Source organism: Leuresthes tenuis, unplaced genomic scaffold (genome assembly GCF_036924035.1).
Source record: "Leuresthes tenuis unplaced genomic scaffold, fLeuTen1.0.hap1 SCAF_14, whole genome shotgun sequence".
Lineage (NCBI taxonomy): Eukaryota > Metazoa > Chordata > Actinopteri > Atheriniformes > Atherinopsidae > Leuresthes > Leuresthes tenuis.
The window spans coordinates 6,931,394-6,956,829 of NW_027325368.1; the positions used below are offsets into that span (position 1 = coordinate 6,931,394).

The following is a 25,436-nucleotide window of genomic DNA, read 5'->3' on the forward strand; positions in this document are numbered from 1 at the left end:
CAGTTGTGAAAAATATCTTGAGGACATAGCTTAAAAAGGTAGTAAAGACTCCCAACACTTATCAGTTTCTATATAAATTATGGATTATAATCATTATCTAATCATTAATTAGAGCCCTGTTTGTAAGAAAAGATCAGCTCACATCAAGTGAAATTTTCTTTCACTTGATGTGAGCTGATCTTTAATTCAAGGCTCCATAATTCAAGGCTCGATAAAAAGAGGAACCCCTTAAAAGAAACAGAGAATACGTGTAAAACTTCTGCTTTCTTTATTAAAACCAGCAGTGAGAAACAGTGCGGGTGAAGAGAAAACTCACGCTCATGCTGACGGTTTTTAATCAATAAACTGTTAGTTTAGTAGTTCTCACGTTTCATGCAGATAGGACATGAGTTAGGGAATAAGAGAAGCATTTATACAAAACGAGGAAGAATTAATTACACAGAAGCTCTCTGCACAGGCCCGCCACCAGTCCATAAAATACATAAAACACAGAATAAAGCTTGTTTTTGTGCTCAGCATCCTCATTGAACCAAATCTGCGTTGGTCACACGATAGGCTTTTTATCCATTTTGATGGTCTCGTAGGTGTCACTGCTGTGACAGGTCAGACCCTGCAGGACACAAACATGCACACTCAGAAATACTGACGCAATGTCAAAAACCCGATTCTGTGAGCATTTCCTGCACTGAGCATAAGAGAGGTTGTGACAGCCTGCTACACTAGATCAATCTTCAAAAAACAAAACAAAAAAGTCCTTTACCATCTGCTGTGCGGTAAGCTGTCACTTTTCCCTCATGTGCCTTTTTAATTGTCTTTTTAAGCATTAGAATGAGAAGTCTCACCGCATAGATGCCTCCCCCAGCAGGTTGCTTCTGTGGAATGGAAACAAAGAAGTCAGCTGACGCTATTATTTTGAAATAAATGCAACCGAAGGCCGCATGTTGCATCACTAAATGTCTTTGAGGGCGTCTGCAGATTATTCGAATCACACTAAACTTTTAAGATCACTTTGTTGTCAGTGTGCGTGCATTAAAAGCATTTAGCAGGAAGCAGGATTTGACACCAAAACACAGGTGGAAACTATGACACTCTATAAGTAATGTAGGTTGGTGGTCAGCTCGAGCTTACAGGAAATGATTGAATGGGGCTGGTTATAAAGTAACTATGACAATGGTGAGAATTTACTACAAAACAAAGCCAAAGCATTATGAAAAAAGCCCATTTTAGATTCTATTGAACCCAATTCTCCTGTTTTTCTCTGAGGTTTTCCAAACACTAACACACAGATATACAACTTTAATTTTACCTCTGGGTGACTGGCAGATGTTTTGCTGTCTGGACGCATCTGTCAAAAATAAACCAAGAATACCACATGACTGAGTGATATATTTCAAGAAGCATCTATCAGATAGAGAACACAGATCAGAAGATTTCTTGTAAAATTGTCTGAAAATACTGCTGGCTACACCCCTGCAAGATGAACACAAGTAAAATAAAATCTATCTGAAGAAATACAGAGGAAGTTATGCATAATGTACGACAAAATAACCGTATTTTCATCAGTTGGCCGAGCCTTTTCATGGCTTTTCCTGACAAAGGTGAAGTTAAATTAGGGTAAAAGTGAGTCAAACGGTAGTTTCTCGTATCTATCGTGGTGGTGCGTGTTGTTCCCGTTTGTCTTACCCTCAGTCTGCAGTACAAGACGGTGAGAATGATGCCGTACAGGATGAGAATCCCATCCAGGATATAACATACGTTCATGACTCCACCAGAATCTGCGCACAACGAACACACTTCAGGCTTCATCCTCAGACTTCGACACTGCCAGCAAAATTATAAACGCTTCCTGATGGTGAGTTTTCAGATCTACAGGTTTCTTTTAAGTGTTTCCCCCTCTAAATTAAATCAAGGGTAAATTTTTCTAATCCACACCGGCGACGGTGGGACCGATCATCTGCGAGATGAGACTCACCTACGAACAAGATGAAGGATCTGTCTGTTCTGTCACTCCTTTAGTCGGCGTAGTCTTAAAATCTCCGAGACGAGGCTCTGCTGGCAGCTGTGAACAGGAAGTCCGGGGCTCTCTGTCCGTTTTGAAGCAGTGAAACCACACGCCTACCACAGCACCACCCTCCACTCACAGAAGTTCCTCTAACACTTTTGTGAAAAACACTCTGCTTCTCTTTGGTGAAGTTTCACAGCAGGATTCAGGGACGGAAACCTTCACGGAGGAAAAAAATCTGACCACAAATATCAAAAGAAGATGCAACCAATTCCTTCATGGGAAGTAAACTTCCTCTTGTACGTCCACTTATGAATGCGTCACTTCTATAAGTGCCCAAAGCTCAGAAATAAGCAACAAAGAGAGGACTTACAAGGAATAAATGGTTTAATAATGAAAAATACCTAACACACTATACAAGCTACAGTTACCAAAAGGAAACAAATCTACCATTTTTTTCTTTCTGTTTTTTTTTTTTACAAGACACTTGTGTTTTTAAAAGTAAAAACATTCAGAAAATTGCATCATAACTTAGGCACCTTAAAAAAACGATAGAAAACAAGTTATTATTAAAAACAGTTTTTTGGAGCCCAAAATAAGTCTGCATGCATTTTTTTTAAAAACAAAAAAAGCATCTGCAATCTGATCACTCGGATGGAACCTCAAACACTTTGGGGCCAGTGTGTTTGGATTATTTTCAGAAAAAATGTAAAAGGGCTTTTAAAAACAAAAAACAGGTCCACTGGAAAGAAAGAGCGAACAGTCGAGAGGTGGCCCAGCAGAGTTTGGAGTTCATAAACCAGAGGAGCTGAAGTCTCAGCTCAGGACCTGCAGAAAGACGAGTCTGCTGCTCCTCCACGTCTGCAGAGTAAGGCTGAGTTTAGCTCGTTTCTGCTGGCGGACACAAAGCGAGGCGGCGATCAACTACAGCTGCAGAGGAGCGGCACAGAGGAGGTACAATCACACGTCTAGTTTGGGGATTCTGTAGATATGCATTAAATATAAAACTGTGAGAAGTCAGATCTTAGTTAAAAGCAGAGCTGCCAGATCAGGATTTCCTTTTGAGTACATGACAGAGAGGTATAACTACACATTTACAACTGGTACTACACTGGGATTATCAGTATGTTGTGTGGATTTAACACCTTTGCATTTTCTCCTGTATTAAGCAGTGAAAACAACACATTTCCAAATATGATATCTTTAAATACTAATAAAAAAAATGTTCTGGTACACTTGAAACTCGAGAAGTTTAAAAACAGCCCTGACTGACCACATCAAATGGTCTTTCTTAGCAGATGAGGCCGATTTAGGTTCTCTTTATATATCCTAAAGCATCTTGTGGACTTCTTACTTGTTTTATCTGCAAGTTTGAGCTGACTTATTGGAAAACAGTCACCCGAAATTAGTGAAAAATGTTCATCCCCACCTCACAGAATCAAAGTTTGTCGGATCTCACGACTATAAAATGTTGAACATTTGATGTTTGATAAAATGGTCAAATTATTTAAGACCTGAAGGTAGCATTTCATATGTTGGACAAACATCCCACTTTGACTCAAAAAATACATTTTGTGGCTTGTTGGTGTGCAGGTGTTTGTTTAAGCAGAACTTTGCAACAGCAATAACTTTCTGTTTGCTGAAACTGTCACTATGCACCGCTAACATGAAGCCTTTGCAGGGGAGCAGCTTCAGGTGCGGGGCTGAAGCACAGCAGAGAGGGAGGGGGGAAATTAAAAACCCACCTTATTCTCAAGGTATTAACTTTAATGAAGGCCATGAAACGGCTGAAAGAACTCAGATTTAGTCCATCAAGCTGCAGACAATCTGCAGCTTTTTGCATAAGTTACTTGAGATAGCAGGTAGAGAAAGATTTTGATGACGCCTGAAAACATCGGGCAGATATTGTCCGATATTGAAATGCAGACTGCAAACGTTTGCAGGATAAACCTGGTGATGCTGTTTATTTTTCATATTGTCAACAAACCCCATAAAAAGAGCAAAAGCCAACAATTACCTAATAATCTGACCAGTTATTTTTGTATTCTTAGCAGCCAGATTTAACTTATTGCTCTAAACTGTAAACTTCTATTGTTTGGAAGCTTTTAAAAACACACCGAGTCACAGCATGAACACACAGTATTCACTTTATTCTGGTCAAACGCACACACAACACCCTGCTGCCAGAAATACTCACTTCCGTGGCTACAGTCAGCATCTCCAAATAGACTCAAATACACGCAACACGTACTCATATTTTATGGAACATTTGCCAAAAACTAGCGCCAAGAAATAATGATTATTATGAGCCATTTTAGGCCCTTAACAAAAAAAAAATTTGATTCAGGAAGTTCGTTCTCCTCTTGGTAGATTTGTTGACAATAAGAAAATTAGAACACCAGGCTTGTGTTTTAATATCTTTGTTAAAAGAAGAGTTAATACCAGCTGAAAAGGTTTAGTCCTCCTGCTTGGACTGATGTTAACAGTAAAAAAAAAAAAAAAAAGGCCAGTGTGAAATAAACAAAAGCTTCATATTTGGACCTGTGAACATACAAGAGTTTGGAGAAGCAACAAGTCAGGAATGTACACCCAGTCTTCTTAATGGCCACGTGAAAACAGACATCGACAATCTGCAGGTAATGCTACATTCTATAGGTTAAAACAAAGTCACTTCCTCTGATGAAGAAAGCAGGTTCTCGTCATGTCGGAGAAAACTTCGAGAGAACCAGAAGGCAGTGACACACCAGGCTGACGCCTGTGTTTAAGACACCTGTAAGAGGAAGTGACAGCTGTGATGTAAGCCCCCTTCTCCGGTATTCATGTATTGAGTCAGCATAGTAAAATGGTTCAGTGGTTACAGCAAAAGGAGAAAAAAAATCCCCCTTAGGACAAAATAAAAAGGATTTTTACAGTGTGTTGCAATGACAACACAAACATGGAGGTCAAGGCATCTGTTCATTTCCTGGATTTGAACAATCATTGAGCTGATCACAGTTTGATGTCGGAGCATCTGTGACGATCGGAAATGCAGTGCTCTTCTCCTTGAATTGTTTCTTGGTAACAGAAAGGGGGGAAATGACTGGACGACAGTGGAGTAGCCTGCTGCATCTCGCAGGGAGCGAGCAGAAGAGGAGAGGAGAAGGTCTGCCAGACGCCTTCACACTGAGGTCTCCGACTGCAGCCTCATGACGAACTTGTGGCTCTTTGGGTCGATGAACTCCTCCCCGAGCCGCAGGAAGGGGAGAGGCGTCACCGTGACCACTAGGGAGAAGTCCAGGCGCCGCAGGGAGAAGACGAGACCCTGACGCAGGGCCGAGGTCACCGGCTCCTCGCTCACCAGAGTCCACTGGCGCCCTCTGCCGGTCTGCTGCTGGTACTGCACGGAGGGGCCGGGGCTGAGGTAACGCTCCAGGAAAGCCTGACAGGGAGGACATGGTTAATCGTCATGGAAACACAAGTTTACAGTTAGTTCATCCATTTTATTGTTAATTTATTCCTAGTTTTAAGGTTTTTTTTGTATCTGACGGCCTTTTTGTTTTTAGTTTTACGTTTTTTTTCCCCACAGATAAATTTGACCTGTGATCTATTATACAATTTCCTTTTGGGATAAATAAAGTATTGCTTAATTTCATTAGATTTTAGAGAAACTGTATTTATAATTATACAGACAGATTTTGTTAGGTTCAACATTTCAGCCTCATTTCATGCTGCTCACAGAGTCCACAGAACTTTGTTCCAGTTTCCTTTCATCAACATCAAACCTACGGCTTTTCTGGAAAACTTAAAACTTTCCAGTTCACCAAAGCCTTTATTTCTCAGAAATAAAGAAATTGGGAGACATGAAATTAAACCCGATTGAGAGGTTGAACCTTCAGCTTTCATTGTATTTGCAGTATATGTATTCTGTTGCACTGTAAAATGCAGATCTCATCATAATGCAGAGATAATGTATAAATGGTTACACGAACACTTGTGTATTAAGTTTCCTTCATTGGGTCATTCAAAAACTTTATTTTTTCTTGTGGTATTTATACACATTTGATTTGTGATTAAGTGGAGAAAAGAATATTATCAGAATACGATCATTTTCACCTCTGAGTTACCGCAGTGCAAAGTCACGTATGAACACTTTTTTGTACTAATAAACACTTTGCTGTAGGGGACACTATGAAGATGGTCAAACTGCAGACATCTCGAGTCCACAGCGACCCAGAGCAACCACTCCAAAGAAAATATAGACCAGCTGAAATCAGACTTCTGCAGATGCAGATGTAGCTGTAATTCAGATGCAGACACCTTTGTGATTGGCTTAAAAAAGGCCCAACAGGATCACAATGCCAGACTCTTTCTTCTTTTTTCTAAACACCTTCTGTGTTTACCACAGAATCAGATCCTATTTGTGGCAACGGATGTGTGAACATGTGCAGAAGGAGGCACAGCAACCCTTTAAGTTACTGTATGTAAAACATTTTAAATGCCAATTATTCCGTGAAAAACAAAAACTGAACTTCTATTCAGATGCCTCTGCAGAGACTTTTTGTTGTCCTGAACTGCAGCCGGTGACTGTGTTCCTTGTTCTGCAGCTCTGATGCACTTTGTGTAGCTGCACATGAACAAATACCTGCTGCAAAAAAGCAGAACAAGGACCCGAATGTGAGACTAGCTGGGGAGGCAGCTGAATAAAAATTGGTAAACGCACCTTGGGCGTCATGTTATGTGTGATGCAGAACTGCAGGTGAGTGAGGATGCTCTCCATGCTGTGGAAGGCCTGCTGGCGTGTGGTTCTCAGGTACTTCTGCATGGCCCGGGCCATCGGAGCAAAGATAGCTTGAGCTGCCTCCCGAGGGTCCATCACCTCTCGGGGGTGTTTGGGAGACGAGGCCACCTCTTCTTCCTGGAGACGTTTAATGTGTGTGAAGGCCTCTTCAACAGCCACAACCAGCCTAGAGTAGAGAAATAAGAGCGCTGCTTTAACACAGTTTGACTTAAAGATGGCAGTCGATTAATGATGACAAGCAAAGAACACCATCTGAGGAAATCAGTGAGAGGATGAAACCTGAAATTAATTTTTATTTTGCTTAACACATCAATATCTGTTGGAATTAAGGATCTTGAGGCTAAGGCCAACACTCCACCTTAGGTGGAGCGGATGTGCTGCAGAACGTCTTTACCAGGTGCTACATCAATGCATCAAAAGTAGGATTATGCGAGTCACAGGCAAAACTAAACCGTGAGTTTTGGGATCGTTTCTTCAGTTTTTTGGCCCAGTACAGCCTTTTCAATCTTCAGCCAAATGCACACAAACACCAGAGTCCTGAAACGCTCGTGAGAACACAAACATCCACAACTGCTACTGCTACAAACTTCTTGCGGGGATTTTTCACCCAGTCAAAAAAAGAAAAAAACACAAACAAAATCACCCCGGGACATGCAGACTTAGCAGTAAAGATTTAAGAGCATTTACTGGCTACAGAGCGAGATGAGCGACTGTGCAGAGCCGCTGCTTATTCTCCTTTCAGCTGACATTTCTGACCTTTTCCACTCGTTATTGTGGATACACTCAGACACAACAATGGTCACCAAGGAGCCTGAACTGCTTCTGCTGAAACACAACAGCTTTTTGCCTCCTCTGCTCTCCAGGCAGACACTCGGCCGGCTTCTCCAGCAGAAAGTTTCCTGCGGTGACGAGTTTGTTTGAAGAGCGACAGCAAAAAGACGATCTGTCCTCAGGTTCTCATGAACGTGTCTGGTGTTGGCGTGTGAAATCGGCTTTTGTGTTCTCACGCGGTGCGATGTTACACAAAGCTTCTGTATTATGGATAAGTAAACATCTGCAGGCTGCAGCAGACTGTAAGCGATAAAGCTACGAAGCAACAGACGGGGCGGCTGACACTGGAAAATTATCTGCAGATGCTGGCAGATGAAAATGATTTATCATGGGTCATAAAACAAAACTGTGCTCAAATCTCTCAGATTAAAAATAGAAGCTGAATACTGGCCTAGTTTTGTGCTTGCAGAGCGGATCTTACACACTGCTCTCATGCCAGGTGTGACTGTTTAACTAATAACTGCAAAAACGTAACTTGTTCAGTTATCAGTTAACTGCAAAAAAAAAAAAGTCACCACCTGGATTTAACTAAGCCAATGATCTGAGGTTGCTTCGGTTGCTCAGCTCTACATTCAGCAATATTATAAGCCCAAAAAATTAGTTGAGCTGACCACTTGAGTACAATAACGACCAGACTTCCCATCAGTAGATGATTCCTTCCCTGATGGTCCCTCTGACATCACGCAGCGATCCAACTCATCCATCATCAAAACAAGATGGTGGTGAAAAATTAATGCAACTTTGGACAAATATAAACGTCGACTTGGTATAAGGTGGCGTATGTGCCCTTTATGATCAACACGAGGAAGGTGAATCCTCAACCTGCTTTAAAGAAAATCTAAATGCAAAGGAGCTGGGAGTCCTGTGAGTTAAGATGAACAGCCTGCTTCATGCTGATGCCATACAAATGCATAATAACACGTCTTTAGAGAGTTTCTTATCTGGCTGAAACAAAAACGTTCATTTAAACACCACTTCAGTAAGTTAAGCCAAACTTCCTGGTAGTTTAGGACTATGATGATGTTGTCTACAGTCACACTTCTCCCTACACTCTATAGGAGGCCACAGCGTGGCGTCACATTGTGAAGGCATCTAACATTTGATGTGTCTGACACCTGCTGAGTTGGGCCGTGACTCGGAAACAGGGCAGATTTCGAGCTTTATATTAATGTAGAGTGGATATTATGAGCTGCCAGACAGGAAAATGACCACAATGCAACTGTTTTTAACAATGGTCTTGGTGTTTTTAATTGCACTTTTATTGTTTTTGTGTATATCCTGTTAATTCCACTCTCAACACAACTGAAAATCACTTGAGATATCAGTGTTAATTGACTGCACTGTGCTGCTATGGCCCAGGTCACGGTGTATTGGCTCAAGATGTTCCTTAAGAACAATCATTTTACTTGGCAATTAAAAAGACGGGATCAGTGTTGAACTTGACAGTTAAACGTGCCACCCAAGATGGTAATTAAATATTTGTACTGCTGGTCTACTACCATTTAATAAAGCTTTCTTGCATTCAGCTGACAAACCTTTTGATTGATTTCACAGCAGCCAGAACAATGAGTGCATGTGAAAACAGGACTGACTTGACATGTTTAGAGAAAGGCTTAAGTCAAAGTCTTGAAATAAATGTGCTGGAAAGACTTTAATGATATTCTGCTGTTCCAGCAGCTCCGTCAAACACGCCTTCATATTTGCTTTTCTCGTCACTACATGTCTCATTCTAAATGTAGGGAGGAGCAGACATAACGACATCCAGATCAATATAACAAAGAAAAAACAGAAATCAGAGATGCTTACTCTGAGATTTCAGCGTGGACGATGATAAACAGGTTCAGACTCACAGTGAGCTGCCCCAGGTTTCCTTGCTCCTCACATCATGTCTGCCTCACTCTGAACACACGGTCTACAGATTCTCTCGTGTCTTACACCACAGTGAGTCTCTGCCTGCGTTAACGGAAACACAATCTGCAGCTGATCAGCGTGTGCTGGCTCTGACCTGGCCTTGCGTTTGCGGACCCTGCGGTCCATCTCAGCCTCCTCGTAGTAAAACTCATTGTGGGAGTTGTCTCTCCGCCTGGCAGCAGCTGCTATCATGGCGCGCGACTGTCCTGTGGAGTTATTCGTGGTGTTCTCTACAAGACAACACACGCAGAGTGAAGAGAATTTGGTGAAATGCATGTCAGGTATTTATTAACGCTCATATCCAAGCGAGAGAAGAACATTCGGGTTTGAGTTATCACAGGTAGATTCAGGCAAAGCTCATCTCATGGGCTGATGATGCAGTTGTGTCGCAGGACTGCCATGTGGTTCTGATGCAGACCAATGAATGCCAGTCATTAGAAATGTACAGATTAAAGACAGGCGTCAGAGACGTGATGAGGCTGTATTTACCATCCAGGGAGTAAACCTTGAAGCCGGTCATCTTCTTGGAAAGGATGGACTTGGGCAGGTTGAGCAGGGCGGGGTTGTAAACGGGGAAGTCGCTGTAATAACGGTCCAACACCCAGACTGCTGCCCGCTGGATGCTGAAACACAGTGTGTCGTCATTAGTGCCACGATAAGATCACACATCAGTTTGCAAAATGCAGCATAGACACAGTAACACCCAGCGATGACAGCGTGGACAAACCGACTCGCTTGCCTGGAGTATATATATCGTATCACAAATCAAACTATTATGCCCAGCAAAGTAAGGCTCATGAGAGTCATTATTACTGGTGCCCACACATTTAAAAGTTATTACAGAATAAAAACTGAAAAGAAAACATTGAGAGACTATAACAACACTGAGACAACTTGTCTTTAGCAGTATAGTTTAAATGGTTCCTATATCCTTCTGAATTCTTGTCAAACTTCAATAACAAGCTGCTTTTAAGCCATTCACAAGGCATCGAGGCACCATCCTTTGCATTGTGGCACACTGGAAACTACTTGGGCAAACAGCCTGATGTCTGATGGGACAAATCTATTATTCAAAAAGCCGATTCATTAATGATTTTAATTACTATTAATCAAAAGGAAGCAAGAACAACACATTTTTGCACGAACGTTCAACACCAGCCAACTTTACTGCTGTAACAATCCTGACATTTTAGATTAAATTTAATATCAAATATATATCAATAAATAGAAAAAGGATGGATGGATGCTCATCAAAATGCTGCTGACTCCCTTGATTCTCCGTTCAGGTGCCATTAAAACCACATTTGAGGAACAGATTCAATGACATGTCATTAAAAGAGCTCCAGTCGAACCTCAAATGATGGAAAACTACATAGAAGCAGTGACATTATTACATGTTATTTCGTTTCTTTCATCCAAACAGATGTTTATGAGGAATATGCTAAATTACTGCAGTCAGCTAAAATAACTGCTATGAAGTAATTGGGTAATAACTGTCCCAGAGCAGACTAATCTGGGGTTTTTTCTAGAATTTACTAATGGTATGGTACCTTTACTGGGGGGTACTTTACTGTCTGTTTTAAAAATGTGTTGTCCTGATGGGTGAAGGAAGAGGAAAGAAATGGCCGATGTATTAATTCTAATAAAGAAAGCCATTTTGCTGTTTTAAACAACAGTTATGCCCATTTAAAGCGAGACTATTACGTTCACGAGGTGTACTTGAATGCATCATGAAGTGTCTTCAACATACATACAAATTGATGATTTCTGTATTTACAAAGTGTACCTCAAACACATCTACCATCATTTCCAGTTAGGCCATTTCAAAGCTGTAGATTCTTAATCAGTCCTTCAGATTTGTTTTGATGAAAGAAGGCTGGTGTACTGTCCAGTCCAGAAACCAAGCCATTAATATTACTTAAAAATTTAATAATCGCACAAAAATAACTGACCGAGAAATTCTAAAGATCCAGACTCCATCGATAATTGCTTAATGATCTATGCTGTGTTTACATACTTCTGTAACATTAGCTAGGATGTTGTTATTGAAGGAATTAAATAATTACAAATTAAACTGTGAAGGCTTTAACTCAAAGCAGCCATTTAATTACATTTTTTTCAGCAATGTAACTGCACATCTCAGGCGCTGTTCATGTCTGTCTTTGACCCATCTGCTGAGTGATCCAGTCACAAGTGGAAAAGTGCTGGTGACAATTAAGATCCCACATTCAGAAGTGGTATGGGCCACATGTGGACTGATGATGTCAGCAGTGTGTATTAACGCGTATCCCGTCTGTGAAAATCAACAGCAAACTTGGCAGTGAGTCCAACACAGCGCACGAGGTTGGACACATGCGTTTATGAGCAGTCTCTCAAGATGTGGAAACACATTTCAATGGCAGATATGAACCGATTCATTTGTTATCAGAGCCGTCCACTATCCAGAGCAGAACAGCTAGCATCAGTGTCAGGTGTCCTAAAGGTTCAGGGAATCAACTTTTACTGTCAAAAACCACCACACAGAGCACAACCACGAGGAAAACTTTCTTTCTTTTTGGACAGGCACAAAAGGAGCGACCACTGCTGAACACTTGTCACAATGCTGATCTGGTTCCGCAGTCAGTTTCACAAACCTGAGATGGCCCACGTTGTAGAACTTGCTGGCTCCATCTGTGCTCCGGACCACCTTAAGGCAGAAAGCCGGCTGCAGGTGTCGGACCTCCAGCAGCACCAGAGCCAGGTACTGGATGAAGAGCAGGGCGTCCACCAGCGAGGCAGCATACTCCACTATCCCCCTGTAGTCCCGCTCCCTGGGCTCCAGCACCCGCACGCCATAGAACAACCAGTAGGACGCCACGAAAAGGAACACCAACACCATCAGCAAGCAGCGGAACACGAAGAAACGTGGGAGCGTGGCGCGGGGAGGGCGGAGGAACAGCGCCCAGGAAGATATGAGCAGAACCAGGAGCTTGAAGGCGAGGGAGACGTAGAGGCCTTCACATGGCGTGCCGCAGGGCTCGAGGGCGTCACGCCACAGCACCTGCGGCAGGATGAGGAAGGCGAGCGGCGTGACCAGAGCAAAGAAGCTCAGGCAGCCTCCCAGTATGGGGCCAACAAAGCGCTTGCATTCCAACGGGGTCGAATCCTCCAGATCTTTGGTGACGCGGGTCAGGTCCTCATTTGAGAGGCTGTGCTCGGAGGTGCCGGTGACGACAGTGGTGGTTTCTCCCCAGTTATCATCCTGAATGACACAGAAAGAAGGTTTAAGCAACATTAAAGCCTTCACTGAACAAACAAAACATAGAAGAGGAAACAGGTCTCATCAAGATGGGTTTGATCTTTTTACTCACTTAACAGATCTGAGTATCACTTATTAATTTATCATTCCTAAAAACTTTGATCCCGATGACTGATCTCTCTTCAAAGTCCTCGTCAAGCCAAAAAGGCTTCATACTCAAACAGGAGGGTCTGCTTTTTCTCTCCGTTCTCTTGGTAAACTATCAGAGCCGTTGGGTTTTTAACAGTCAATGATTTGTGAAAAACCTATTCTGCATAAAGACACAAACCCAAGACGTTTCTATGCAAGGCTTTCTATGGTCATTTCAGACATTCTAATCCTCCAAAACCTTCCAATCGTCCTGGAAGATATGAAAGGAATTAAGCCTTTAACATCTTGCCAGGAATGGTGACAGCTTGGTTTTGCTTACCTCGCTTAAACAAATGCCTCTTTGCTATTTAAATAAAGGCCCTTCTTCACTTCATCCAGAAGCAAACAGACCTCGTCAAGCTCCTTACGAAAGAAAAAACAGGTCTCTGGGCTTAAAGTAATGTGTCTTCTCTATCCAAAGACTCAGGTTCCACAGATGTCAACACCTGCTCTTTCCCCGCTGACAAGCTCTGAGAAAAATGGCCGACCGCTACAACGAAACACAATTGAGCCGCTGAAAGAGTACATGAGCCCACTTTCACAACCACTTTGCAGAAATTTATCAACACCACGTTGCTATGAAGGAAAACAGCTGCGGGGGGGTAGCAGTTTCTGTGTGAGATACAGACCAGGCAGCGGGTGAATAAGCCCCCTTTGATTTGAATGTGTAACATTTTAGCATCAATAATTCAGAGCTGCTTTGGAGCGTAAACTCAGGCGACAGCAGTGAAAAGCAGGATGGATTTTATAGAACAACTAAGGCTTCTTTTAAAGGAGCTGAAACAAAGATTTGACCCGACTGCTAACGGAGGTCGTGGATGATGAATAAGTGTGACTTTGACACAGTAACTGACCCTGTCATCTCCACGAGTCGACTCTGCGTCGAGAAGCGGCTCTCCGGGAGTTTGTATTGTGACCGATTTGTCTCCACGGCTGCTGCTGTCCCGGCTCTTAGAGCGGTGACGGTCCCTCCGGTCCCTGAGGACAGAAGATGAACAGGGCTGAAGGATGTACTTTCATTCATGTGCTGCCTCCCAACAGTGTTGTGGCATAATTCAAAAGAATGACACTTAATGAGACATTCTGCATCTGGTTATTTGGCCTAGAACTTCCTTAACTACGTGGATCCAGTGGTAAAACCCCTGGATATGACTTGTTGAATTATACATCAAACAAAAACACTCGCCTTTATGTCTTGAACAGAGTCCAAATATGTACAAATATAAGCGTGCAGTTTTTAAAATCCAAACTTGTTTTCCCTAATTGAGCCAGATATTCATTCAAGCAGTCCGTGTTTGAGCGCGTACAGAGACCGCTCCAGAGCTGAAGTCAACGTGAAAACGACGCCCTGTTATCTGCGGGGCCCGTTTAACCCACCTGTGTTTTCGGGAGCTTCTGGAGTGGGAGGACTTGTACGAGTAGCCCGAGTACTGTGACTCGTTGTCCATGTCTCGGGTCAGCAGTGAGCGGGCTTTACGAGCCCCGCCTCCTCCTCCTCCACCCCTGCCGAGCTGCTCGCCGACTCCTCCCAGCTGACTCTTGCGCTCAGAGATGGACTTGGTGGAGAGAGCCAGGGGCAGCTTGAGCAGGTCAACCTTGCTCCTGAGGGAATCTATCTTGGAGGTCGATGGGGAGGGAGCAGGAGAAGGGAGGTGGGAGAGTGGGGGAGGCTACAGAGAGGAGGAGGAGGAGGAGGAGGGCTGGGAGAGGATGATGGGTAGGAGAGCTGCAGCAGGGGAGATAGAAGGTTGCTGAGATCTGAAAGAGAAGAGTAAAGATAGAGCAGAGATTAAAACTGCATCTGCTCCAGATCATGCCGTCATCTGTTGTACATTGAGAGCACGTGTTAACCAAGCATGTTAACTGACCATACCGACCTAAAATACACACCAGGGTTTATATTTATACCTCATTTTCCTGCCTGAGCTTCCTGCCTCCAACAGCTATCACACCAGACCATCTAGACTAATGAAAAATTAGGTCCCCAGAGTCTGACGTCAATTTGCTCAAAGTTCTTTCTCACACTACACATCAGGACTTGATAAAAGTTAGAAGATAGGCACGATTTAAAAGCACTGCCTTCATATCAGACATGTAAACAACACAGAGGAATGTGCCTGTTCAAAGTAAACCCCCAGAAAGAAGAAGGAAGGAAAACGATTTTTTTATGTCATCAGCAACAGGAAACACTTGTGCTCAGTTCAGTGCATCAACAGATTTTTCTTTTTGTTGTTTCTGGGTTGGTATCACAAGAAGCTTTTCATTGAACAGACAATATGAACTTCATGACATGCTTCATGCTGTTCTCCAAGCAGGTCAAAACAACTAAAAGGTTTTCTCTGGGAGGTCTATTTTTACATCCCTAAGTAGATGTACTCTAGCAAATGATGTCACACGCTTGTTATGAGAAATGAGAAAAATTATCCGACATAATTATAGAAAACGGATTATATTCATCCAGGAACTCGTCAGTTTTAAGGTGCATCTTGACCAGCGGCACCCAGAACTTTAACAGCCTGGGGCTTTTTTCCCCAGGAGCTGAAAGATTATTTAAGTTCTGAGTCTGTTGCATTTCTACTGAGGTCTGAAGTACGGGGTAAATTAGGTGAAAATGTCAGCTGAAACATGTTGAATCTTCCACTTCCAGTGCTGTACCTACAGTAAAACCAGGAAGTCCTTCATTCTGGAGCTCACAAAATGGATTTGAATGCTGACAGAAACTGCTTTTCCTTTGCAACTAAAAGTTAACAGATTCCATGAGCTCTTGTGGATGTTAAAGATGACTGAGACAGAAATGTGATAATAAAACACTGGGAGTTCTCAACCAATCAGAAATGTTCAGTGCTACAAAACCCAGTAATACCGCCCTACCATGGTTCTTTCTGGGGCTTGAATTTACCCCAAAAAACTCCATTCGTAGCCCACGGTTCCTATGATCAGAACCCCTAAAATACCCTGTTTCCTGGAAAAGGTCTTATCGGTCAGACACTACAGGCTCTTCATAGCTCAGGTGTTTTGTGTCTAAACTTCTTTCTCCTGCTGCTTGCGAAGAGGAAATAAATCTTTGCAAAACAACCTGAAAGATGCTTCAGATCCTAAACAGCAACTGGAGGAGAGAGGTGGCTTTCAAGACCAGTTATACGTGGGTGAGGGTGCACAGATAATGCTAATGCTCGTCAAATGGATTTAAAACATGCAACAACGGGCATAAAACGCAGCTTTGGATAAGTTAGATTTAGTTGATGACACTTTAAAATGTCAGCTTCAAAAGAAGTTGGTCTCATCTCATGAATACCTGTTATTGCCCCCCCCCCTCCCCTTGAAACCTCCACCGCAGGTGTGAATGACTAAGGCAAAAAGAAGAGATGAGGAGAGGATTCAAGAATGTACAAACTGAGAAATGAGAACGCCTTCAGGGAGCGCAACCAACGTCTCTGAGATTCCTGGATAACGTACACCGGGGGCCTTTATTTTATGACTCAGAAGAGCTACACTGCCATGATGAAACTTGAAGATTTCGAGGTTGTTTTGGGGCCTAGAGTTTTCTGCACTGCTCATTACGCTGCTTGTACAAATGTTATTGATTGACAACATCACAAATGTGGAACAGACCACATCTTACCCTCTCTTCACCGGAACAACTTTTGTTACCTTAAAGTATAAACCCATTCTTACGATATGGCTTTATATATCTTTTTAGGGCCAAACAAGAACCCTAAATCAAACAACACTCAATTTAAAATTACAGAAAACAGAGAAAAGCAGCAAATGAAACGAGAAGAAGTCCGACTTTTCCTTTTGAAAGCAGAAAAAATAAGTGTTTTTCAGCCCTGATTTACCAAAAAAAGTTTGCACATGTCACAGTGGTTTCAGCTTGTAAAAAATATAACTGAGGAGATCAGAAAAAAGAAAACTAGTCCCTTTGAACTACCAGGATCAGTATCAGGTTTCATGAGGGTACGGGTCAAAAACACGGTTGGCTTTATTATCCGACCGTGATGTGAAATGATGCTTTAAGTCTGTTTATTATCCACTGAGGGAGTCGGACGTCTCATCCTGGCAGACTGTGTGCTGTGATCCATCGACACTTACACCCATTAACCCCTACACGGAGGCTTTGGTTTCGCTGTGTGTGCTTAGATCATGTCTTCCGGGTCTCGGCTGAGGTTAATCCTCACTCGACTGTATCTCCTCCAAGAAGCGAGCTTTAGCCCGAGTTTGCTGTAAAACAATGGCGGCCATATTGGATTACTGTGTTTTCACTAAACTCGTCTGCCCTCTCCCTCCTTCTCGCCAGCTCGCATTCCCTCCCTCACACCCCTCATCCCCTGGGAAACGGGGCCTCTCCGCTGCCATGGCGATGAAAGAGCGTGTTCAGATGGAGGGGGGATTGGAGGCTGACAGTTTCCCTGGAAACCTGACCTCACGCCGCCCTCTGCCAGTCTATTCTCCAGGCTGGAGAAAAACCTCCAAAATGAAAACGTTGGCATGACGGATGTCGGACTGTCAAACGCTGGTTAATTGATAAAGGGAGGGCGTGGCTCGCTGGCTTTAACTGGCCCTCTGTGGGAAATGGAGAGGGACATTAGCTGCCATTTAACCGAGTGAGGCTTCTACGCTCCATCAACAACATTGTATTCTAGATCCACTGCCCTTCAAGCCAAAGACTGTATTAATCTGTCACTGGTATTTCTGTTAGTCTCTCATTTAAGAGCCCCTGTTCCATGGCTGAGAACCATTACTCTCCAGCAGACCAGAGAAGGCTTTGGAGCCTTGCAGCCACATGCAAAACCTCAACACCGTGTTTTTTTTCCGACCGCAAATTTCAAATGACTAACAGCCTCCTCCTGGTGCATCATCATCAGCTTTTATCTTAAGCAATGGCAGAGAAACGAGCAAACAACTGCAACAGAGAGAAACCTGCTCTCTGAATGTCACTCAATGTCAAGAGATCCTACATTTAGGATTCGGTCCAACTAACACCTGATATACCACATTAAAGAACTGTGACATATTTTTACCATTCCTGACAGAGAACAGACTCACGTTGAGGGAAACATTTAAGCATCTTTCCCTCTAGATATATATGGATGATAAGATACTCAGACAAGCCACATCCTTTGTTACCAGGGAGACAACAAATTAAATCTAAACACTGCTTTAATTTACCAGAAGTTTAGCTGGGACGTGCCCTCCGAGACACAGAATCTGTGGCCAAAATAACAATCCTGTCTGGCATTAATGTTTATCCCACCACCTCGTGAAAATATCAATTAGGCAATTACAGCAGTTGTGGCTGGATTTCAAAGCACCGACACAGAGATAAAGCAGCATATTTACCCATACACATCTGAAATTCCAACATGAAATAACAAAGACAGTAGCTCTGTTTGCATTTCAAGATAATTACCATGATGACTGTCGGTCAGCTGCATCCAAGGAACATCACAGACAAAAACAGAATTATTCCACAGGGAGTCCGTGTGCATCTCAATGCCTTTGAGGGAAATTACTGGGGCAGAGAAGAGGAATCTGACTGTCTGAAAGCGACCTCTAAAGATCCATCACAAATGTGTTGGACCAAGCTTTACCAAGGGGGAGGACTAAAAGAACAGTTATTTAAGACAACCTGCTTAGATGTTCAGATAAGTTGTATGAAAAGGATTGTTCTTCCAGGAACCAGAAACAAAGTCCAGTCAAAGCTTAAATTCACGTTACTGTTAATAAGGAGAGGATTTAAAGAGCTCGATTAAGGGAAATGTTGCTTTAACATAATGACATCTGACACCTCAACAAATACCATAAAGACCACAAATATCCTCAGACTGAAAAGTTTACTGAACAACACGTTTAAATGCAGAATCCTGCTTTGCAGCAGCCTGTGACGGGGAGCATTACTCAATAAGCTGGATTAGTTTGACCACCCGACTACTAGCAGAGAGAATATGGTGTTCTGTTTTAGGATAAACTCTTAAAAATGGTCTTACATGTGTCAGTCACAGGCTCCCCTGATTTCCAAAAGTTACTCTTCCTACAGCACAGTGAACAAAAGTGTGTATGGTTACCTCAAGGCCGGGCGACATAAGCATGAATACTGTTCTAATAAACTCCACAGCGTCTTAATACTATCATAATAATAAAAGGAGAAGCAAAAGACGGATTCACTGTTGTCACACTAATGCAAATCATCACAGAGAGCATTTTGTTTCATTCAGCAGCTGCTGTGAATAAAGGTCCGGACACATGAACGATCCCACAGGTTTCACTGTGAGACCAACAGAATAAATCTAACCCAACTCTACACAACGTACACTCGTCACACTGAGTTTAAAGAAATGAGCTCTTTCGGTTTTCCTTTTGAAAGTGGGTTTGACGCCATCTTTTAGCAATAACCTATAAGATAAATAAAAGCGTTTCCTGTGCACATGACATCACATCACCCACATTTGACCTGTTGTTCACATAACGAGGCACATATGCCTCTCTAAAAGCACTGGGGATAGATCTGTCTTTGTTATTAGAGCCCGCCTGAAGCTTCACCCTCTCAAAGGTAACAAAGCCACACCTAAACAAAGGAAACTGGTGTGGAATCACAATGGATCAATACATTTTTTATTTTGATCGGACATTTTATATATAAATAAGTTGGGTCTGCATAAAGTTTTTGCCCAAACCAACAGCTCAATCTATAAGAATGGAGAATTAAAAAGGTAGATAGCTTTGCTTTGTGCATTTTCCTTACCATCATCATTTGAATAAGCCTGTCTGTCACCCTATCTGTTTCTCTGTTGGTCTGTAAGTGAGAATATAACAACATCTGATCTACAAAAGGTGTGGTACACTAGTGAGAAGGATTAGGTTTCCTATTCATCCCTCTGTCCTATGGCCTAGTTGAAGGACCTCACCAGGACTCCTCTTTGCCTTCATTTAACGTTAATCTCACCCTCAGAGTGTAAAAGTAGGTCTGAACACAAGTCTGCTCTGTACAAACATAGCCTGTCTCTGCATGTAGTTCTTCTCCTGTACAGTGGTGTGGTTTTTTTCCTTTCTATGCACACAAATATTTCATTTCTCACAGTTTGGCTCAACGTTTTCACTGAAATCTTCACCTTTCTCTTAAGTGTAGAGAGGATTCAACAGGGCAGACCGCAGCAGGCCGCTCCAGCGATCCGTGTATGTGTGTGGTCTGAGATTAAACCGTGATGACGTCAGGCTTCCGGCCTGCTGGTGACAAGGCTGGGCAGTTTTATGGATTAAACCAAAGGGCCTGCAAAGACATTTAATGCTGAATGCACCTTCAACTCAGACCAAAGACAACGGCCTCCTCATCAGAAAATAAAAACAGTGACGTGAAGCACAAAGGAATCCAGACACTTTTATCCAACAAGTCCCATATTTTTGCTTCAGATCAGAGCGATTGTCTCCTCTAAGGTCTCCTTTTCCATTTAGCTTAATATCAAAACGTACCCACAGCTGCTCTTTTTTACTAATCCCACAACATCAACATCAGCAAGTTCTCACGGAGTGAAGCGAAACGGTAACGTGGGTGTCGCCTCTCTGAAAAGGCCTTTAATTGATTACATTTTCCATTCACAGGTTAGATTCTCTTAAGCCAGAAAACAGAGACAAGAGGAAGTGGAGCCATCTGGTTTCTTCTCAGCCCATTTTAATTCTAAACAACAGCCTGAGAGGTTTTTATTAGAGCCCGACCAACAAATCAGTCAAACAACACGAAAACTGATATGATACAAGGACTTACTGCATTATAATTAGTATGACTGTATCAGTAAACGCAGCTGAAACTCTATTATTTACTAAACTTGCACCACATGTGGCAGAGTAAATATCACAGCTGGGTCAAGCTGGCTCTTCACAGTTCGTTCCCAACTACTCTGTTAAATATATGGCAGGAGAGCCAATAAAGAACGACCCTGTTAATTCCTGTTTCAGTATTCTCTTAAAAACTGTGTCAAAGGTTTGGGCACACCAGCTGCTACGACTGGTACAATGTACATACAACTGAATGGAAGTTTGCAGCCCAAAAGATTTAATTAGAATGCTTTGCCTAATAAAAGCCAACTATCGGGCAAATATTTGCCTAAATTTGTGCCTTGATCAGCGTTGAGTCTCAACAAGCACACGCCTCTGTGGACGGCGGCGCTTTTCTCTTCGTCCACTTTGGTAAAGACGGAACCAGTAAACTTCCGAAATGAAATTTGGTCAACAAGTGTATTGGTTTTGCCTTTAAAAACTGTCACCTGGCCAAAGTTTAGGTCCCTCAACTCAACCAATAAGTCTGAATTAACCTTAAAGCCAGACATATTTCTATAGATGATATACACATCTTTGTGTAACCAAAACCTTCACATTAGCAGAACTATTAAAGGGAATATATCAGGTCATCTTTGGTAAGTAAAGTCCTGTTTCCTGCATTTCACTTTAAAGACAGACTGAATGTGTTTACCATTGTAAACCGGTGCTGAAACTCGCAGTTCTTAATCTTGTTTACAGTCTATGATCAGATATTTTCTGCTTTATATTAGTAGAGCTACATTCACCAGAGCTTATTCAAGTCAAATATCTTCTATGGCTTTTTCTTTTCTTTTTCATAGTCCGGAATAAAGTAAACAATCATTCTCAATCTGACAGATTGAAACATGAACTCTTATCCAACCAGAACAATGTTGATTTCAAAGCCTTTACTTCTGGTTTCATTTAGCTGGATTTCCTCTAAAATGTCTCCACCCCCGTCTATTTGCTGTTTCTGCTGTGTATCTGACATTTTAACAACATTGTAAAGCAACTATGTGGCAAACTGGAAAGGCTTGGATGTAAGTGCTATGTCATTAAAGGCCAGTTTGTTCACGCTCCTCAAGAAAAAAAGAATAATTCATGCAAGTTATTTTGCGCGACATATGCAGCCCCAGTGCTGTGGCATTCAATACGAGCAGATGTAACATTTTACAACCTCCATTTCCCCAAAGGCAAAAAGAAACCAAGCTGTCATCATCATTTCTAAGCGGCTGGCAGCGAGACAGCAGCTGTCAGGGAGGAACAGAAAGCCGGGACATCTCTGAAATGACCAGCTCCACTCAACAGCCATCTGAGGCCAGATACACCAACTGTGAAAATAAGCGTGCACACACCCAGGCTGCAACAGGGGAAGAGGCTCATCAGTGTAGCAGGGCCACACACACACACACACATCACTGACCGCCACCCACGGTCACCTCTGACAACATCAGTAAAAACCAGCAGAAAACAAGACAACTGCAAGTGTCAGCTTTAAAGCACACATGGTGAGCAACCTGAGCAGGTGTGGAACTCTGAGTGTGGAAGTCTAGCAGGGTGTGAATCATCAGGCCATCCTCTGATTCATCTGTCTTCATATCCAAACACAGTGCTACAGGGACAGGAAGTGGCTCAGTGGGCTGAGATGGATGTGATTCAGCACCTCAGAAAACTGTTGCATTACCGATTCATCTGCGCTTTATTTTACTCTTTATTCAGCCCATCATGTAAAAAGTAGATTGATTGATTTCCAACTTCAGCCAGTTTAAAAAAGGATGTCCGAAAATAACAATGATGAATATATTTAAAACCACCTTCAAGAACCAGTAACTTGCCAATTCTTTATGATTAACAGATGTAACAAACTGACGTTTTAAACTATTTTCTGACTAGAATATTATTTATTTATTTATTTTTTAAAAAAGGGAAAACTGTCCAGAAAAGGAACCCCTGATCCCAAATAAAGTGACAATACCTTTAATTTACCTTTAAACGAGTGGGTCTGAAGGGGAGTAAATGATGAAAGATGCATGACTTCAGTGTTAGAGGTTTAACAACAAAAAACGTGAAAAATCGGTGCTTCTAACATGCTTTTCATGGTTTTTAAATTGCTTTATTTTCAAACTCGTGAGCTGAGGACATCACGTTGCATTTCTCATAACTATGTTTCAGTTGTTTCAACTGACGGCAAAAATAAATGTTCTACATCCAATTAGCTTTCAAATAACATTAGAGGAACAAGGATCCTTTTACAATCCCCCCCCTCCACTTCCTTAGAAGACACTAATTAAATTGTTTGCCTCTTATACAGTTCTGAAGCATTTAGTGTCTATTTTCAAGTATTTCTGAATCAGACTTTTAAGGTTTGTTTTCGTGTCCGTATAACTTGTTCAGAGTTTATGCAAACGATGTTTAAAATTTATGTTTTACTCCAAATATCTTTAGGTCTAACACGGCTGGACAGACAAAGTAATGAATTTGGAAAAGTCATCTTGAACTGATTTGGATTTTTCTTTAACATTTATCGCTTATTTTCTCAATATTGGCTTAAAGTTAGTTTGTTTAGGTCCTGCTGAACAGTATCAATATCTAACCAGCTAAAAACTGAACAGTCATCTACAGTGAACCAGCTGCATTTCTTCATATTACTGTAAACTCTTTCAGAGCACCAAACCTCTGTTTATGTTCAGTTTAATCATGAAAATGAAGCCACGGACAGTCATGTGGCTTGAAAAAGCACTCACAAAGTGCCCTGCGTGGGAGATTATTATGCAGTTTCCCAAATAAAGCAGACTTTTGTCTTCACTATGAAATGAAGAAGCTTTAAAGCCAGCAGGTATTTGAATGGCTCATTGAAGCTGAGGTAATCAGGGCCCGTTTCTGCTGCAGCACCATTATCCTGTTTCAGTTTGAATTTCAGCCACCAAAAAGCACACATTTTATAACTCAAGTGTTGCCTGAGGTAACGTGGATCAGGAGTCAGGCTGCATCAATAATTCAGCAGTATTCCACATGTACAAAGAGCAACCAGGAGACCAACTTACTGTGAGGTCCTGCTGCGTTTGGGGCGAATAAGAAATGTTGTGCGACCTACAAAATAAAAAAGGAGGGTTCTGTAGAGACAGGACAATGGGAGACTCCCAGGCCCCAGTGGTGGCGTAAATGATGCCAAAAGATCCCACTGCTCGTTCCCTTTCCTTCCACAAAACGAGAAATGAATGGACGCGGTGGATTTCCCACCAGTCGTACACACGGCAGAAAATTCAAACCCTTCGGCCTACATTCAAACTGGACGCGCTCATTCCCTCCAGGCGCATCTTCTCTGCCTCCTTTCTTATCTTCTACTTACACGGATACAATGAACGCTCTTCCTTCCACGTTTAAAACCGGTCCACAGAGCTACGTGGCCTCCGTGAGAACAACAATAGGGCCGCTGAGGGTCCTAAACTTCCCTGCGGTTTAAAAAAAAAAAAAGGCGACCATCGCGTCCTCTCGACTATTGTTTGTGGAAACCGGAGATCTCCGGCGCCACAAATCCTCCCCTTTCCCTCCGCGCTACGGCAGCGCACAAGCACCCATATCACCACCACCGACCTTTCAACGCATTATCCGCAGAAAAATACTACTTACTTATTCCAAACCGTCCACTCAGGTATTTTGTCACTTTCCACTTTCTCTCCACTCAGCCGTAGCACCGTGTGCCCCGCCTCCGCTCCAGATTGGCCCCTCCTCTGGTTTCCCCTGGGGGACAAGGCCTGAGAAACGGTGTGGTTCAGCCACAGCACATTTATTACCTCACTGTCATACTTACAGTGCGTTCGCTATCATTTAAATCTACTGATCAAGCTGACTCGAGTCATTTACTGGACTAAATCAGCCATAAATTGCCACACAAATGTCAGGTTTCCTGAAGCCTTCGAGTCGATTTCCATGTAGTTTATTAATTAAGAGCGACTAAATCAATTAGAGAAACACTGAAGTTAGATTAACTGCTTTGTGTATGCATACAATATGGACAAATCTGTTTTTTAAGAGGAAAAGCAGCATTTATTAGCCACTGGTTATATCTCAGTAGATTTGCTTTCAAATAATAGGTGAAAGGTGAATAATGCTTTCAGTCTGTAAGCTTGACTTGGTCAAGCTGTAGTTCAAGATTTCATACTTTTATTTACCTCATGACACCAAAGAGGATAGTCCATTATATTACTGTGTTTTCATGGTTATATCATTCAGTTTTCTTGTTATAATTCTATTACTTTCATCCCGTGTCTGTCTTTCTTGCTGTTTCTCCTCCTGAGGTTTTCCTCCAGAGAACAAGCGTCCACAAGTTTGATGTGTGCGTCACAAGAAAATCAACAGAATAAAATAAGCATTCGATAGTGTTATGTAATCTTTCTTTTTTTTTTTGGTAATGCTGTATAATCTCTCTTGAAGCTGCTGAAGGGGAGAAAATCCCTTAAATCTGAACCTAATAAAAAGCTCTGGATTGATTTTAAGGGGTCTTGAGATGAGAGTCTGTGATTTAGGCAAGAAGATAAACAACAAATCAGACTTTTCCTGGCTTCCAAATAGCCATTTGAGCGTGTTTTTCTCTAATAGTCCTCATGCATACCATCAGAAGGCTTCATCAAACTGTCACAAAGCAATGGCTGGTGGATGAGCTCATATTTCACATAAAAGCAGTGTATCACCCCGGG

At 42.3% G+C, this 25,436-nt stretch overlaps 2 protein-coding genes across 5 annotated transcripts; both read right to left on the bottom strand.

Annotated features, from left to right (window-relative positions):
* Positions 1-251: 251 nt before the first annotated feature.
* Positions 252-1,954, bottom strand: fcer1gl (Fc receptor, IgE, high affinity I, gamma polypeptide like). The gene is made up of 5 exons (XM_072364175.1): positions 1,933-1,954; positions 1,684-1,775; positions 1,307-1,345; positions 843-872; positions 252-610 (listed from the first exon to the last, which is right to left on the bottom strand). The coding sequence occupies exons 1-5, from the start codon at positions 1,952-1,954 to the stop codon at positions 545-547; spliced, it is 249 nt and encodes an 82-aa protein (XP_072220276.1). The 3' UTR covers positions 252-544.
* Positions 1,955-2,371: 417 nt separating this feature from the next.
* On the bottom strand, positions 2,372-24,452 carry LOC140268830 (vang-like protein 2). 4 transcript variants are annotated; one of them, XM_072363818.1, is made up of 8 exons: positions 24,370-24,452; positions 14,326-14,706; positions 13,803-13,926; positions 12,155-12,762; positions 10,011-10,144; positions 9,616-9,751; positions 6,702-6,945; positions 2,372-5,420 (listed from the first exon to the last, which is right to left on the bottom strand). In XM_072363818.1, exons 2-8 carry the CDS (start codon positions 14,394-14,396, stop codon positions 5,160-5,162), a joined length of 1,578 nt encoding a protein of 525 aa, XP_072219919.1. In that variant the 5' UTR covers positions 14,397-14,706; positions 24,370-24,452; the 3' UTR covers positions 2,372-5,159. The 4 variants fall into 4 exon arrangements, with proteins under 4 accessions (XP_072219919.1, XP_072219922.1, XP_072219920.1 ...); XM_072363821.1 differs by lacking the exon at positions 24,370-24,452 and adding an exon at positions 24,334-24,345; XM_072363819.1 differs by lacking the exon at positions 24,370-24,452 and adding an exon at positions 24,089-24,326.
* Between the last annotated feature and the right edge of the window lie 984 nt (positions 24,453-25,436).